The 17,668-nt window shown below is 47.3% G+C and overlaps 1 protein-coding gene across 1 annotated transcript; it reads left to right on the top strand.

Moving 5' to 3' along the window:
• Window positions 1-2,806: 2,806 nt before the first annotated feature.
• On the top strand, window positions 2,807-17,259 carry PABPC4 (poly(A) binding protein cytoplasmic 4). Its single transcript, XM_082329586.1, has 15 exons — window positions 2,807-3,559; window positions 9,610-9,803; window positions 10,168-10,283; window positions 10,762-10,901; window positions 11,171-11,265; window positions 11,870-12,007; window positions 12,607-12,702; window positions 13,208-13,480; window positions 13,748-13,835; window positions 14,009-14,128; window positions 14,699-14,826; window positions 15,471-15,564; window positions 15,696-15,826; window positions 15,913-16,012; window positions 16,920-17,259. The coding sequence occupies exons 1-14, from the start codon at window positions 3,367-3,369 to the stop codon at window positions 15,997-15,999; spliced, it is 1,893 nt and encodes a 630-aa protein (XP_082185712.1). The 5' UTR covers window positions 2,807-3,366; the 3' UTR covers window positions 16,000-16,012; window positions 16,920-17,259.
• Window positions 17,260-17,668: the final 409 nt, after the last annotated feature.

The raw sequence follows: 17,668 nt of genomic DNA, 5'->3' as shown, positions 1-17,668 counted from the left end.
TCTCACTTCTGCCAGTGCTTGCCCTGGGTGAAATGCTCTCCCTTCTGCGCTTCTGCGTCTTTCTGCTTCCAGTGCAATCCCGGCCTGCCCTCTGCTGGTAAAATCCCAAAGCTAAGGAGGAGAAATCCTAAACCAGGGTCAGCATTTGGCTGCAAACTTGCCATGCGTGTTGAAAAATGGATGATCTTTTATGAGGACCATCGGCAACTGAGGTACCGCTCAGACACACGATAGCAGAGCGGCTTGGGAGGCCTCCAAGGCTTACACCAGCGCCATCGATGGGGACGGACTGGCGAGATGAAGACATTAGAAGATGTAACCTTTGCTCCAGGCACTGCTGAAGGTCTTGAGAGGGTGAACTGGGAGGATCTCGGGCATCGCTGGTCGCCAGGAGCAGCTGCTCGTGTGTTGAGGGTACCGAGAGCAATGGGGTCGCTGGGGCGGTGTTGGGCCCCTGTGGGCAGAGGGTACCCCCAGCCCGTCAGTTCGTGTCGGGAGTGAGAAGGACCGAGGAGGACACAGGACTCTGTGGTCTGCATGGTGTCCCCTGGGAGGGGACGTAAATGTCAATAAATATGTTTCAAATAAAAGCCATTCTCAGTGCAGCCACAGCGGCTGCTTGCAGCCAAAGGGCATTTTATGTGGAAACGTGTTCTTCGAGCTCTGCCGTGTTTTGACTTTAGCTGTCAGAGCGGGAGCCACTCTGGACTCCTTCCACAGCAAGACGCTTGTCTCAGCCTGTGGTTTCCCAGCTGAGGAGATGCCGGGCTGCGGAGGACCGAGCCGCGAAGCAGCGGCAGGCGCCAGGCGTGATCCCACCGGTGCGTACTGGTGCTGCCGCCCAGCACCGCCGGCTGTTGGGAAGAAGACGATGAGCTCAGGGGGAGGATGATTTGTGTCTTTAGAAAATAACCTGGACTGAAAAGATTGCAAAAGATTACAATTTACTTTGCTATTGTTACCTTTTATTCTGCTACTCTCGATTATTCCACTGTAATGAAGGGATAGGCATCATATCCCATTTTTATGATAACATCATATCCCACTTTTAAGGCAAATTAAAGGCAATGTAACATAGAATCGAAAAGTCACAGCAGAGCGGCTACCAGGCTCTGTAGACTATCTTAGTCCCCCTTAACAGGACATCCATGGTGCCTGAAGGTCACCGATGAATCACTGGATCCCGCGCTGCTGTGTCCTCACGCTCTGCTGAAGATGCTCAAAATAGATAATTATGGGTCTCCCCGGAGCTGAATCTCATGAGTGTGAAGCTGTGGGACAGTGGAGGGGGGCGAATCCCTCTCTTGTTCCAGCAGCTTTCTTCTGCATTTGGAGTTGTTCAGCCCTCACCCTGGGAAGAGGGACTGACAGCTCGCTTCCATGGGGAGATGTCGAGGACCCTTGGTCCCGCTCCAGGGCGGCCCATGACGTGAGCTGGCGCAGCGCTGGGGCTGCCGCAGGAACTCGCGCTTATTTGAGGGAAAATTATGCTCTGAAGAGGAGGAGGCTGTGGGAACGGCTCCAGCTACGGCCGCTCCTCATCTCACCGCCAGTGACACCTCCAAAACCATAGCTTGGAGCAGCGAGAAAAATTATCCCAGAGGAATTATTCGCTGTCTTGGTGCATTGCTCTGCTCGGCCTGCTCCTTGCCCGGTCCCAGCCCCATGGCCCCACTCTCTGCAGGAGGCTCCCCCCGGGCCCCTCGTGTTTTGTGGTGGGACTGAGCTGCCCTGCGAGGCATCCGCATGCAGAGGATGGGGATGGGATGGAAAACAACCCCAAAAACACCCTTCTGGGGGGCGTTGCTGTGGGTGCGTGTCCCTGCCAGCTGCCCGCAGAGGATCGTTTCGCTCTAAACCTGGCCCGCCGTCCCCGGGCAGGGACAAGACCTTGGTGTCGCTCGAGCCGCCATGGGATCAGTACGCGGACTGAGCTGTGAGACTGCACAGCTGTCCTCCAAACGCTGCCCGGGTGCCATTTTTGATGGCAACCATATAGATTTGAAGGATTAGGAAGGTGGTGTGCTTATTTGTTGGGTTGGTTGCTGGCTTGGGGGAGATGGACATCCCTGAGAGGTGAGGGGTGGGTGCTGTTGGGCAGCCTGAGGAAAACCAGGTCTCGCTGAGGAGCGGCGAGGGGCTGGGGTCTGACTGGCGGTGTGGCACCAGTCCCTCCTGCCGCACGTTCGTCGTGAGGGGCCAGAACTTCCCCAGGGGGGGATTTGCGATTCCTGAGCGGTTCGGAAAGAAACGGAGGCCCGGCTTGTCCTGGGGCACACGAGGAGGCTGGAGCCAGGGCGATGGCAGGGGAATGCTGAGGGGCCGCGGGCCGCCATGTCCCCGCTGAGGGTCGTCGAGCGGCGACCCCAAAATGGCGAGCGGGGGCGCCCCCGTCAGCCCGCGCTGGCCCCGCCCCGCCTCGCCTCGGGCCGGGCGGGCTGCGGTCCTCCCCCCCGCTGGGGTCGCTGCAGCGGGCGGCGGCGACGCGTCGGGCGGCGAGGGTCGCTCCCCGCCGGGCCTCGCCGCCTCCTCTCCGCGGCACGGCGGCCCGCTCACGCCGCCGCGGCGGCTATAAAGGGGCGCCCGCCGCCCGCCGCCGCCTCTCCGCTCGCCGGGCCCGCAGTGCGTGAGTCGGTGTCCGGGCCCAGCGCCGCCCCGGGCCGGGACCGCAGGGCAGGGAGGGCACGGGGAAGCGCGGGGGCGCCGGGCGAGCGCGGCTCCGGCCCGCTCCCTCCTGTCAGCCCGGCCGCCCCTCTGGGCGCGCAACCGCCGCCGCGTGTTATTTATTGCCCCACTAGAGCCGCTCTGTTTTTTATAGATATATATATATATAATATAAACCTAGCAGAGAAGATTTAATTTTAAAAGAAAGGTTCGTATAAATATATATTACAGAGAGGATTATTTTTACTATTTTTTTTTTTTAACCTCAGAAAATCTAACGGCCTCCACTCTGGAGAATCGGGGCTAAATTAGACTCTTAAAGCAAAATAAGGGACGTGGTTTTAGGGAGATCGAGGAGGGTTTTGCCCCCAGAGCTGACAGGAGAAACGCTCAGGTGCCGGCGTATGCATTTTGGCTTCATATCCAAGCCCCGCTCTCCTGGAGGCTTAACTTTGTTTTTTGCTGATTTCCAGGCCTCTGCTCCCGCCTCGGCCGCTCTCTGTCCCGGGGCCTGGTGTCCCCCGGTCACCGGCCTCTGCCAGCCCCCCTCTCCTAAGCTGTTTCTGCAGGCCCCCGCTTAGTGAGGCTTTTAAATAAGATTTTGAGTTTCCCCTCAGTTCAAATATTTACGAAAAGCTTGACTTAAAGAAACCACAAGAATAAAACCCTTAGTTCTCGGTGGGAGTGCGCGCTGGGTGGAAGATGAACACAGCTGCCAGCAGTTACCCGATGGCCTCGCTGTATGTGGGTGACCTGCACCCCGATGTCACCGAGGCCATGCTCTACGAGAAGTTCAGCCCCGCTGGCCCCGTTCTCTCGATTCGGGTCTGCAGGGATATGATCACCCGCCGGTCCCTTGGGTATGCCTACGTCAACTTCCAGCAGCCAGCAGATGGTAAGTGAGATATACAACCGCATCTACGGCTTTTTTCTTCACTTTTATTCACTTTTTTCCCCACTAATCCACACTGCTGTTCCCGTGTATTGCCATGTACCAAAATGTTACAGTTACAGGGTAAGTAATCACTTCTAGTGACTGAAGCTGGAATATTTTTTACTGCTTGGTGTCTACAAAATATTCTGCAAATGCACATCTTGGTAACACCTCTGATAGACTTATTTCTCTCTTACTTATTTTAAACTTTGGAGACTTGGGTTTGTTCCAGCTCGCATAAGAGAATAATCTCCACTGTGCCCCCCATCGTTCTCGTGTAGGTTTGCACTATTTGTGTGGGTCTTCGTGTGGTCAATCCAAGCAGAAAAAGTTCAGAGTAGCCAGCCCTGGTTGAAGGCTCAGTTTGCCTGGCTGAGCCTCTGGCTGCCCACTCACTCCGGTTTAATATTTGGGAGCTCTGGTGGACTGCAGGTTGCTGCGTTTGTGCAAGCAGCCAGATGGGTTGCCCAGTCCGGGAAGTGGTATTCTTGTATTAATGGGAAAGAAGATGCGTTGTTCAATGCGTGGGAAACCAGGTTGTCTTACATGCAGAAGCCAGGTTGATTTGTTCTTGCCAGACTCTTTTTTTTTTTTTTTTTTCCATACTTTAATTTGGCTCCTGCTCAAGTAGGTATTCCAGAGCTGAAGCAGCAGTAGCATGTGAAAGATGGGACAGAAGAGGTCGTTTTGGAATATGTCTTTTTGGGAAGAAAAATGGGTCAGCGTTTTCTGCCCTAGTTTTCAGAGCCCTTGCATGTTGGCTGGTGCAAGTTTATTGCTCTCTGCTGTGATTTAGCAGTATCTATATGCGATAGAGACATCCAAGGGATAGATGAAAGCGAACTTTTCCCTTGAATTCAGAATCAATTCACAACAGCACAGACTTCAGCAGCAAGTAAACTTTTCCTTTGGCCTGTAGTAGGTTATCCTGCTTTACATTTTTACAGACAGCAGAGAGTGGTCTGTCTGTTGCACAGGGTAATAAATGGACTCTGGATCAAAGTGTTTGTTGTGTGGAACACAAAAACGTTATTACAAACTTGTATTCCTGCAAGCTAGCAGAGCCCCTGGGACTGAGCTCTTGGCTGGAATGTTTGGATTTTACGTGGTCTGTTGTCACTATGTGCCACCCTAGCTTCCATCCTCTCCCAGGTCAAAGTACCTTCTGCATGTCCTTTCCTTGGGATGCTGACTGATCTGATCGAGCGCTTCTGATCCTTTCTCTTGCTAGGCTGATAAAAAGCTAGCTTGCACCCCAGCGCACAATTTCTCATTCATGGGACTCTCAGAAGTGCTTTTTATGCAGGCTAAGCAATGTATTTATGTGTTTTGAAACTTCTCAGTGAGAAGGAAAGAACCTGAGAGCCTGTATATGTGGTCCTCTCCTGCTCTGATGAACCTGTCTGCTCTGACTCCCTCTTCTAAAACTACCTTGGTCCGTTCATGTGCTGTGCAAGCAAAGGTACAGTTAGCCAGGCTCACCTGCCTTTGTCTAGGCTATGATCTGTAGAAATAGAAATAAAAACAAGCAGCAGAAACAAAGTCGAGAAGGAACTCGGAGCTCGGATTAGATAGATGTTGGGGAGATGGGGTGCAAAACTATAGATAAAGTTCTCTTAAATTAGAGAAGACCTGTGTAATATGTGTAGTTATGGTGTTAAAAGGGAAGAGTGGCTACTCACATGTGCTTGCTTTAGTAGAAAGAAGTTCTGCACCTCATACAAACACGAAGACAGGTGGCCTTCCAATGTATTTCAAGGTAATCTTTTATGGTAATAAGTAGGCAGGAATTTAGAGGGAGGGAGCATCATTCTGGGCTCCTGGAGAGGCAGCAGACATTTTAGGAAGTCCCAGCACTTCAAGTGATACTTTGACAAAGTAAGTGGTGTCTTGTTACTGGTAGGTCTTAGAAGGTCAAGTGATTTAAACCTAATCATTGAGTGAATATCGGGAAGGAGAAATACGCAAACTCCTCCTGCCCTCATGAAGAGATCTCTTCTGAAATGCTCCTGTTTTCTTCCGTCTGGCAAACTGCAGTGTGTGTTACTTTGCATATGTAAAAAACAGCTGCTGTACTAAATGTAATAAACAGATAATTTTGGAAAGGTGAGCCCGTTGGTGGTGTGCTGCGGTCTCTCCGAAACAAAGACCTGCGTATGAAGAATGTAATTCTTATTGTCAAATGCAGAAATTTGGCTTTTGTTTTCAAGGTGGCAGTACTCAGTACTGCCTGCATGAGGGCTTTCCAAAAGGAGGGATCTGTATTTCTGTCCGGGAATGCATAATCAGAAATGCCTTTGGACTTCATTTTACTGAATCTGTGAAAAGATAGGGGGTGTTCTGTAGCACTGTAGGGACCTGGTTTGATGTACGGGTGATAGCAGATGCCACAAAATACCACATAAAAGTAACCGGGAAGCTTTGTACTCTGAAAACTTGTGGGGAAGTTCTGGTGGACACATTGTTGGTATGCTTGAGGTGGTGGTAGGTGTTAAAGAAGTTGATCTATGATAGTTTGCATTTCCCTGGCACCTTTTGTGGAAGGAGGAGTGCTTTGTCAATCTGAAGAAAACAATGGTTTAACTTTTTTGTGTGGGAAATAAGACTCTGTCCGTATGACTAGAGAAAGACCACAAAGCGAGTCAAGTAGCCAGAACTCTTCCCCATTACATGGGGCCACCGGGAGATCACGCTGTCGCATCCTGATGTGCTCTGTACCTCCAGAGTTCCTGTGTCCGAATTGATTCAAAGCTTGCGTTTTGCTTTACATTTTTTGTTAGCTAATGGAGTGATGCTTGACCCTGGAAGGGGTTACTTTCTGGACATGCATTGTCTAACTGGTAGTCTGCTGCAGAGAGGTTATTTTTAGTGAAAATAAGCTCTGCTGTTTTCAATTGCAGTTCTTTGGCGTAGTAACCAGTGAATGCTGAATACTGAATCTGTCACGCTGTGATAGGCAGATTAAGGAAATGCTTCAAAGTTCTGGCTAGTCCAGGCTCAGCTGTGGTCGTTAATATTTATTCTTTTTGACTGTGAAGAAGGGAAAGAAAACAAACTCATTTCATTGGAAAGAAAAGCTGAATTTCCTTTTTCATGTGTTCTCATGCAACTTGATTACATTCCAGGGTTTCATAACATTGACAACAGTCATGACATGACAACTCAGATAATGAAGCAGAGAAACTTTAATATGGCTACAGAGATAAGCTGTTCTGGAAGGACAGAGAAAACAGAACATTTCCCAAGCCAAGAAGGAACCCAGAGGTGGGATTAGATAAGCGTCTCTGAAGAAAGGTGTAGAAGAGTATAGATAAACCTTTTGTCTCTTCCTTCAAGACGAGAAGGCAATGGAAGAGAAGACCTGTGTAACGTAAATGCAGGTGTGAAGCTAAAAGGGAAGAGCGGTTACTTGTATATGCTTCATTACCAACAGCATTTTGTTCTAACTTCAGCAATCAAGGGATTTAAGTCTGTTCTGCATGCAACATCTCTTTTTTTTAAAAAAAAAAAAAAAAGTGGCTAAATTTGTGCTATGTGCTTTTGTTGTCGGGTCTTTTTTGCTTAGTGATGTAAGCGAGAGCCGGGAGGTTTGCAGAGCAGCCATCTTGCAGAATAAAACTCCTTGTGCAGAGTTTCTCCTGGGTGGACCTTGGTGTCTGCGTGCGGTTATCTGTCTTTACGGTGCTCAACCACGGTTGCTAATTCCAGCATAGTGTTAGCTCTGCATCAGGGAGCCTGCAAGGGAGATTAATTACTTTGAGGCCTAAGGTAAGCTGCAAGGCGTGTTCATATGCTTTCCCTATCCAGAAGGCTATGGAAGAGGAATGAAAAGGAAGCCCGAAAGGGGTTAAGAGTGTGTATAATGTTATATATGAGTTGCAGTTGAGTCTGCTGGAAGGATGACAGGAACCAGTGGGAGAGAAACAGATACAGGAACTGAAGTGGCTGAAGCTTTGTGGCTTAAATAGAAGAAAATGAGAAGGTGTTTGCTCAGATTAAGGAAATGAATCAGATGTGCCTCGTCTGAGTCATTCACATAACTCATGCTGATCCTTTACAGGTTGTCTTCAGTACTGGTGTGATGTGATTGCATTTCCACCCGTGGGTATGGCAGACCTCCCTCGAATCAGGGAATCCATCTAGGGCTTTCTTATACCCCTGCTCACAAGAAGTGTCTGAGTGAATTTCAAGCAGAGTATAATAATAGACTGGAATACTAGTGAGCTACTGAAAGAGCAGTGCAATAGTATCTGCTTAAGTATATGCTTAGGAAGCTTGAAAGAACTGGGAGTAAGTTCGTAACGAGTCTCTATCTCGGTAGCTGCTGCGGAGCGTTACACAGTTCCCCCTGGTTGCGTGCCACTGCTTCATCTGCTTGTCACCTTTCAGCAGGAGCCCTGTTTCTGCTGCAAATAGTATACGCAACTAGTTTGTGTCCTTGCCAACACATACTTCTGGAGGACCTCTCCCTGCTATAAATAAACACTGCCAAATTTGACAAACTGGACCAAGTCGCCTGCTGAAGTGCCTACTAGGAATGGACTGCAGGAAGAACCTCAGTTGCATTGATTCAGAATAGCAGCTGAGGAATCATTTTAGCATGGCAGTTAATTGCATTTAACACCTTTGACTCAACAGAGCTAGTAGAGTTGTAGGAAATATAACTTTCTTCCTTAATTTTTTTTTTTTGCAAGCCTGACTACTTCAGGAGTGAAGTCCATCAGAGGTTGTTTTCCAACTGGGGGTATGTGTGAAGGACTGGGGAAAATAGCGACAGCACCACTTCAATTTAAAAAGTAGCAACAACAACAAAAAACATTTTCAAAGCACATGAAAAACTCCGAGAAACTTCCATGCAGTAGTTGAAACTGACTCTGGGGGTAGGGAGCGCAGGAGGCTTCTGTAGGCAGTGTCTCACTGGAGTTCCATGAAATGCTGAGTCGTTATTCTGGTTGCACTAGCAGTGATGTGAAAGGAGAAGGTGTTTGAATTGGCATTTTCCTTGAATTTGCTGCTCCTGAAATCTAATCGGTAAGTATCATTGGGTGAAGGTGGCCTGGAAGAATTGACACAAGCAAATTTGGAAAACTTGGGTTCTGCCCTGTTAATATTCCTTGATTTTAATGCCTGTCTATCCCTCTCTTTCACTGCTTCATGCTGGGCATTAACAGCCCTTCTTTTTCTCTGCGCACTCCATGCTGGGAGTGTTTTCTGGCACGGAAGAGTCCCAAGCATCTCAATTTTATGAAGAAGATCCTAATGTGTGTACGTAATGATCCTTTTAATATATCGGTAGGTAGCAGAAATAGAATTGTGGAGCGGGTTTCAGTGTAAGTTCGAATGACAGTCCAGGGGTTTTAGAGTTTAGATAAATACTTCCCTGTTGATCAGATCAGGTATATGGACTTTTTTCCAGAGTTTTGTCCGCTCTTGCTATCATCTTCAGATTGAGCAACTTGGGAATAATTTTTTGGCCACATAAGTTATAGAGGCTGACTCATGTCTTCTTCCCAGCCAGCCACGTGTTCGTGCATGTTTTCCCTGACCTGACAGGGAGATGATCCTTTTCTCTTAATAGAAATAGGTTGTGAGCTTCACGAAGAGCAAACAAGCCAAACAGTCACTTTTGTTACTTCCTTTTTTTTCCCCAGGGTTTCATGTTTTTCCTTTCCTTCTTTGGGTGCAGCAATTTACTTTTATAATAATTAAGAATATAACTAATAAACCCCAGGCATTTTGACATTCATTTTACCGTGGTTGTTAAAACATTACTATCATGTACATTTAAAATAGTCTATTAAACCTATTATATACTTAAACATGTCTAGTGACCGTGCTGCAAAGACCTCCCTTGAAACATTGAGTTAAAAAGTCATCGAAATTGGTTGCCTGTGATATTGCCCAAATGTCTCCATGAGCTGAGTAAAATTCAGAGAAAATTATCACCCACGTGATGGAAACCTTTATTTTTTTAACAAACCACAGAAATCTGTTCTTGACTTCTCTTGCAGCTGAGCGTGCTCTAGATACCATGAATTTTGATGTGATCAAAGGAAAACCCATTCGCATCATGTGGTCTCAGAGGGACCCCTCCTTGAGGAAGTCAGGGGTTGGGAATGTCTTCATTAAGAACCTGGACAAATCCATTGATAACAAGGCACTTTATGACACATTCTCAGCGTTTGGGAATATTTTGTCCTGCAAGGTGAGATGTGGTTACTTTGTCCGATTCTGTTATAGCGGTGACACGATCAGTGTAGGAAGCGAAAGGGACACCTTTCACCAAGCGAGGAGTGGCGTCTCTAAAAGGCAGAGTTGACCAGAGTCAGTCTCTAAAAGGCAGAGTTGACCAGAGTCAGTCTCTAAAAGGCAGAGTTGACCAGAGTCAGTCTCTAAAAGGCAGAGTTGACCGTTGAAGCTACATCAGATTTGGTCATGAAGTGTGCAAATCTGAAACACACACAACGTCTTCCCTGTGCTGAGCCTTGGCAGTAACCTGTTTTTGTGTGCTGGCCTTGTGTTTAAGCGTGACAGGGAGCTGACGTTTTGTTTTCCTTCCACATGTCTAGGTGGTGTGTGATGAGAATGGCTCTAAGGGCTACGCATTTGTGCACTTTGAGACCCAGGATGCTGCAGATAGAGCCATCGAGAAGATGAACGGCATGCTGCTAAACGACCGCAAAGTGTGAGTGTCACAGCCAGAAGCAGCAACGATCGCATGAACCGTGATGCATCTCGGTATTAACAGGGACACACAAGGCACTGGTTCTCCTGGCCCAAGCCTTGGCCTGCTACCTCTCCACTACAGGGCTGGTGAGTGACCCTGCCCAAGCCATGGCCTGCTCCCCCTCCATTACAGGGCTGGTGGGTTTCCCTAACCAAGCCTTGATTTGCTCCCTCTCCGCTAGCGGGCGGGGGTGGGTTTCTGCGGCCAGTGCTCTCTCCACTGCAGAGCTGGGTGGGCATCCTTGTCCGACTCTCTCCGCCATAGGACAGGTGATTTTTCTGGTTGGTCTGTGGCCTTTTGTCCTTCTCCTGTCACCCTTTCTTGTCCCCATTCCCAGCTCCTACTACACACTCATTTTTTTGCCTCACTGCAAATCACATTGTTTTTCCACTCTTGAAAACCAGCTGCTTATTGGGATCTTCATTCTTTCTTACAGATTTGTTGGGAGATTCAAGTCTCGTAAAGAGCGGGAGGCTGAGCTGGGAGCCAAGGCAAAGGAATTCACCAATGTTTATATTAAAAACTTTGGGGACGACATGGATGATGAAAGACTAAAAGAGCTCTTCAGCAAATATGGTAAACACAGAAACACTTTTAACGAGGCTGTGAATTTCGTGACCCGTGGTAGTCTGACAGTGCTGCTACTATCCGTATAGGTCTACGTGGGTCACTTTGAGGCTGAGGATTACAAAGAGTTGAGGTGTGGGTAGCAGTTGTGCCAAATGTTGGACAGGAGGCAGAGGCTGACCAGCAGATGAGAGAGAGAAGGCTGGGGCTATTATATGGAGTTTAATAGTCTTGGAATAGTTTTATGATATTTTACTAACCCTGTCCCTTGGTAACAGGTAAAACTCTGAGTGTTAAAGTGATGACAGACCCCACTGGAAAATCCAAAGGCTTTGGCTTTGTAAGCTTTGAAAAGCATGAAGATGCTAATAAGGTATGACTGGTTTTTATGCTGCTTGGGTACCTTCAGAGAAGAAAAACTAACTTGGTTTATCATAGGAGCCTGTTACTAAAATCAGAGAAAATTCTGCCTCAGGCATAACCTCTTCTAGATGTGGGGACTTAAAACCTTTTCCACCTTACTAGCTTGAAATTCAAGGGCATTTCTGCAGATCACTAGATCCACACAGAGTGCAGTGGTATAATCAAGGATGTTAATTGCTGAAGAAATATTACAATGCAGGGCTTCAGGAGGAGGAAGGCGTCTAGATAGAGAACATTGCTTAGAAATGCTCTTCCCTAAGTAGAACGCCTGTTAAAATTTGGCCTTAATTGCAAGAAGAGGTGGGGATAAATTCACAAGTTGCTGTTAGTCCAGCGCTTACAGTGGTGGTGTCAGCATGGGCTCTCCTGATTACTTCAGTTTGTCTTTAATTAGCCGTTGTTACGTGGAAGCGGTGCAAAGGTAATGGGGCAGCCCTGGTTTATTGGCTAACAGGAAGAGATACAATGTGAGCTTTGAACAGTCCTGTTCTTAACAGGATCAGATGCTGTCTTGTTTCGGCAGTTGACAGTTTCCTCTTGAACCCTCTGTCCAGGCAGTAGAAGAAATGAATGGAAAGGATATCAATGGGAAAATGGTATTTGTAGGCCGAGCACAGAAGAAGGTCGAGCGCCAGGCAGAGCTGAAACGGAAGTTTGAACAGCTAAAACAAGAGAGGCTCAGCCGGTACCAGGTGAATAGTCTGTTCCTTTTCTGAACTTCCACCATTTTCAGTCTCTCGGCAGACTTGAAAGGAATTGACGAAGTAATCGGTCATTGTCCGATGAGGTATCCTGGGAGTGACAATGCAAAGGCGACTCCGTGGTGTTTGGGACAGAGAGGGCATCAGGGCATGGTCTTGGCAATAAAATGTTTAGGAGGACATGAGAAAACAGTCATGCGGTCCCCTTTCTTTTCAGATGGGGATACCTAGAAGGATGGAAAGAGACAGCATAACCCCCTGCTGTTGTCTCTCTAATTTGTGGCAAAACTGGGTCGTGTCAGAGATCGCATCTGAATCTTTCCCACTCCTTGCGATTAGTGCTGGACTGGGGACACATGATGCAAGAGGAAAGCAGAGGAAATCCAGACAAGCTCCCTTTCACCACAGCGGGACTTGTCTCTACGCCTTTGCAACACTTAGCGCCTTCAGCTTCGGGTGGTACGAAAGGAACATTATGCTAAATTAAGAGTTTTCAGACTAATTACAGCTCTGGCAGATGGATGCTAACAGTCAGTGTGCTCAAGATTTTCTTTAACGTTATGAATATCTTATTGTTCTCTCCCTTCTAGGGTGTTAACCTATACATTAAAAACCTAGATGACACTATAGATGATGAAAAACTGAGGAAGGAGTTCTCACCTTTTGGGTCAATAACGAGTGCCAAGGTATTGTGGGGTTTGGGGGTGTTTGGATTTTAAAGCCTGAAGAAGGAACTGTTATCGACAGGGGATTGAAGGGCAATTCTTGTATCCCCTGGTCATTGTGGTCCTGAGAGCATCTGGACTCGTAAATACACAGATTTCTCTGGGTCTCGGTGGGATTTTACTGAAAACTTGCTTCATTTCCTCGTGGAAACGGGAGGCTGGAGGTGGCAAACACGCTTGTCTGAGGTGACTCCCAGTAAGCATGAAATGGCATTTCCCTACGTGTGTTTAGAGGCTGCACCAAATCTTTCCCATTCCTTACTGCGCAGTGTGGGCCTGGGGACACATGGTGCTGACAGAAAAGCAGAGTAAATCCAGACAGGTGACTTTTCATTTATCGAGTACCTGTCTCTACACCTCTGCAACAGTTATGTCCTACCTGCCTGAAATCCGACATTTAAAAAATACGAATTCTCAGGCTGAGTTCTTGTAATGGTACTCCACTAGCAATTGATCTTTACTGCAGGTGATGCTGGAAGATGGACGGAGCAAAGGGTTTGGCTTTGTCTGCTTTTCCTCTCCAGAGGAAGCTACAAAAGCTGTGACAGAGATGAATGGGCGAATCGTGGGCTCAAAGCCGTTGTATGTTGCTCTCGCACAAAGGAAAGAAGAGCGAAAGGCCCATCTCACTAATCAGTACATGCAGCGCATTGCTGGGATGAGAGCCTTGCCTGCCAACACGATTATTAATCAGTTCCAGCCTGCTGCTGGGGGATATTTCATGCCTGCTGTGCCCCAGGTAAGCTGAGCTAGTGTGGTTTTTTAACCTGTCTTGGAGCTTTGGTGGTTCAGCTGCAATAATCTCATTGAGCATTTCTTATGCCTATAAGCAAATAACTCCTAACGAGGGGTGCAGTTAGTGGAGTTAATTCTGTGACTTCCCAGCTGCCTGTTCTCTTCACGCGAATCGAGCGTTGAGTCCTGGCAACAACTGCCAAACCATGTTGTAAACAATGTTTGAGATTCACTTAGTTCTTGCCTCTGAGCTTGTCTGATCTTTCTTCAGGCTCAGAGCAGACCCACTTACTATGCACCCAATCAAATGACGCAGATGAGACCCAACCCACGCTGGCAGCAAGGGGGAAGACCTCAAGGTGAGCGTGCTAGAGACAATATTTTGGTTGTATGACCCTCTGGGCTGTACTTTCCAACGAGAACAATGCATGCTTTCCTTTCCATGCACAACCCCGACCTGCTTTCTGTAGCTGACTGTCCTGACTTGCCAGTCAGTTCTATTTTGAGGATTTCCCCTCATTTCTTCCATTAGGCTTCCAGGGAATGCCAAATGCCATGCGCCAGTCTGGACCACGGCCAGCACTGCGCCATCTGGCCCCTGCCGGCAATGCTCCGGCCTCTCGTGGCCTCCCTGCCGCTGCCCAGCGAGTTGGTAAGGTGTCTGCCTCCCAGGCTCTTCCCCTTGTCTGTGAGGGAGGAGGATGCTATTGAGACTTGACTCTTACTTCCAAAGATGGTTGTCAGATCCGGATAACCAAAGGCCACCTGGAGCAAGGGGCAGAGACAGCACCTGAATCTTTCCTATTCCTTGCTGTGCAGTGCAGGTCTGGGGACAGTTGGTGCTACAGCACAGCAGTGGAAATCCAGATGGGTTGCTTTCCACTGGTTTGGAGCTCATCTCTACACCTCTGCAACATTTACCACTCCAAAAAAAGAAAAAAAAAAAAAAGGCTCTGTAGGTTATGGATATTGTTTTTGGAGTAGAGCATCCAAATTCATTTTATTCCAGCGAATAACTAGAAAATATCTTAAGTGCAGGACGTGGAATCCATGGTTTAGTTTTAGGGAGAATAGCCCTCCAGTTGCATTTTGGAGAGCAGTTTCTGAGGAAGTATTAGACTGTGCAGAGCACAGTTTGAATTCAGCAGTTAATATCAGACATCCCAACTTGCTTGCGTGTTGCTACAGGTGTTTGTAATTCTGTTCTTCTCTTCTTTTGCAGGCGTTGGCACCGCAGCACAGAATTTAGCTCCTCGTCCGCCTGTAGCTGCGCCCGCTCCCAGAGCGGTTCCTCCTTATAAATATGCCTCAAGTGTCCGCAGCCCTCACCCCGCTGTACAGCCTTTGCAGGTAACCGAGGGTCTGGGCTGGGAAGTCCCCGCAGCTGCTGCAGCCCAACGGGTTTTACATGCAGCTGAAGGGTTTTTACAGAAACTTCAAGCGACTTTTATAACCCAGACAGGCATCGTAATTTAGAATTTAAAAACCTTGCAGTTGTACCTTAGGTACAACCTAGTTGGTTTCTCTGTCTTGTACTTGCAGGCCCTTTCTTACCCAGACTTGCTGTGAGGATATTTTTCTTGGTTTGTTGGTTTCCCGTTTTGCAACCATTCATTCCCTCACCTCGTTGCCAAATCCTTCCTAGGGTATCATTGAAGGCACAGTTTGCTTCTCCCACAAACCTCTGCGTTGTAAAAAAAAGCAGGCATGGATGTTGCTCTTTCTCAATTGTGATATTTGTCTCACAATGTTTGATCTGGTTTTTGTAAGATATTTACAGTGCCCGTGTGTGATATTAGGGAGTTTTGAGTTCAGGACTTGGAGGGAGCGTGTTGGTGAACCAAGGGCGCCTTATCTCTCCTTTTCTGGACCTGAAGTCTGCTGTAGGCTGGGCAAAGATTGTGCTTTAGAAGGAGGGAATATCTTATTGTCTCTAAATATGAAGCAACCAGGCTAGTATCTATTTCAGAACCCTCGTGTCTGCCCTTCTCTAGGCCCCGCAGCCTGCAGTGCATGTGCAGGGACAGGAACCGCTAACAGCCTCCATGCTGGCTGCTGCCCCTCCCCAGGAGCAGAAACAGATGCTGGGTAAGTGAAACTCCGGTTCTTACAGATCGTGTTTTACTTCAGAAATCCCCTTGGGTTTCAAAGATGACTTTTTAACTGAAACTTGGCTGTCTGAACTCGTTTTTGTTTTTTTTTTTTTCTTTTTTCCCCAGGAGAGCGTTTGTTCCCTCTGATTCAAGCTATGCACCCCAGCCTTGCGGGGAAGATCACAGGAATGCTGCTAGAGATTGACAACTCAGAGCTGCTGCACATGCTAGAGTCTCCAGAATCCCTCCGGTCAAAGGTAAGCTGGCCCGTTCCTTTAGATGGGGTGGGTTGTGGGAGGCTTTGGTCAAGAGAACAGGTCTCATAATAACTTGTCTCCCCGAGGTGGAGGAGGCCGTTGCAGTGTTGCAGGCTCACCAAGCCAAGAAAGAAGCTGCCCAGAAGGTGGGCGTGGTTGCTGCTACCTCTTAAACCAGGAAGACTGGTGAGTGTCTCGGTCCTTAGCGTCACTTAAAGCTTCCAGAATTGGAGTAAATAAAGCATGACGGTTAGTGAACGCAGCCAGTCTGGAGGCCCGTGTAGCTCTGGGTGCAGCACTTGCTGCTTTTAGTCCACTCTTTAAAAAAAACAAGGCAAAATGGAAAAAAAAACCTAATGCGGTTTCCCAATGGAGTCCTTATTGCAGGAGCTTTAGAAATATTCTTCAGAAACCTTACTTTAAGCATCAGAAAGATGTTGCGTAAGTCCCTGAAGTGTTCCTAGCAGTTGACACGTCAAGGAAGGAATAACGTGTTGAGATAAGTCTTGTGAAACTGCTAATCTGGGAAATAAAACGAGAGACACACGATGTTCTAGTGACTGTGGGGCTAAATAGGCTGCTAATGCCCGTTCCTTTTCCTGACAATCATCTGCCTACAGTATCTGGTAAAGTGCTGGTGTCAGGAATGTCACGTCACTGCATAGCTCTGTCCAAGCAAATGTAGTCTCCTGTGTTTGAAGCTGGCTCTTGTTTAACTTCTGAATAAGGTTTTTGATTCTTCGAATGCCTCTTCTTGCTTTTGATGATCCAGTTTTCGGGGGGTTGTCTGGAATTGATGTCTTCAGTACTTTTTGCGAGGCTGTTGTGGTCGGATGTCACAACTCAAAATGAAGAACGATGAAGGGTTCTTCCATTTTCAGCCATGTATTTCTCAGTGGCTCCAGTCAGTGGCTTCTCTGCTCAAGAGTCTGAGTTTCTTGGCAGATGATCAGAAATGGATATTACCCACAACCGTTAACAGCTTCTTGCCTTGCAAATTATACTGGGGTCCTTACGGTTTGTAACGCTGGGAAGTTCGCTAGCCTGGAGGGGGGTGCGCTGCACGGAGGTAACTTGTCGTCTCTTCATCTAGGATGCGAAGAAGCCAAATAGCCCCTTCATAGACATCAGCTCCCGATGTTTGGAGATTCTTCACTGTCCTGCAGATCTCAATGCCGTGCATCATATCACATAGTTATATTGCATTTTGTAAATTAATCTTTAAGATCTTATTTAAAAAGCCAACTCTGAAGCTCTAGATTTCCAAAACCGGAATTGGGCTTGCAAGCTTTTCCTTTGTGGTCAGAACAGAGCTACCCTTTGTGTCTTCTAAGCAGGACATTGAGGATTTTAGGTTGAAAGTATTTTGTGGTTTTGGTTTTAACTGAACAATCCAGTTTGGAAAGTCTGGAAAGCATTTATCAATAAAGGAATAAAAACTTTCACTGTGTTTTGTTTTTTTTCCTCTAGATTTGATAAGTAATGTGATGTGGCTTAGTAAAATGAAACTGGCAGGCAGTTGTCATATGATTGATACATTAAAATTGTGGTTTTAATTGCATTATTCTGCTTGTTAACTTTGGACGATCACTGTTTTGAAGCAGCGGTGTTAAAATTATGCCACAGGACGATTATGTTGGGTTTGGTTAGTGTCTGAACGGGAGATGACTATGAGTGGGGATCAAATAGAAGGGTTTGGGAGGTATTTCTCAACTGAAGTGTAAAAGGGAGTTGGCTTCCTTTTTATCCTCTGCTGGAGAGGAGAAACTTTGCTGTTCTTTGCATATATTTCTATGTTTTTCAGCTGGATGTTTTCCTCAATGGTTCTGTCATTGCAGGGCA

The sequence above is a fragment of the Platalea leucorodia genome (assembly GCF_965183815.1).
Source record: "Platalea leucorodia genome assembly, chromosome: 18".
Lineage (NCBI taxonomy): Eukaryota > Metazoa > Chordata > Aves > Pelecaniformes > Threskiornithidae > Platalea > Platalea leucorodia.
The sequence above is the reverse complement of the archived record's forward strand: the minus strand, read 5'-3'. Positions and strand labels throughout refer to the sequence as shown.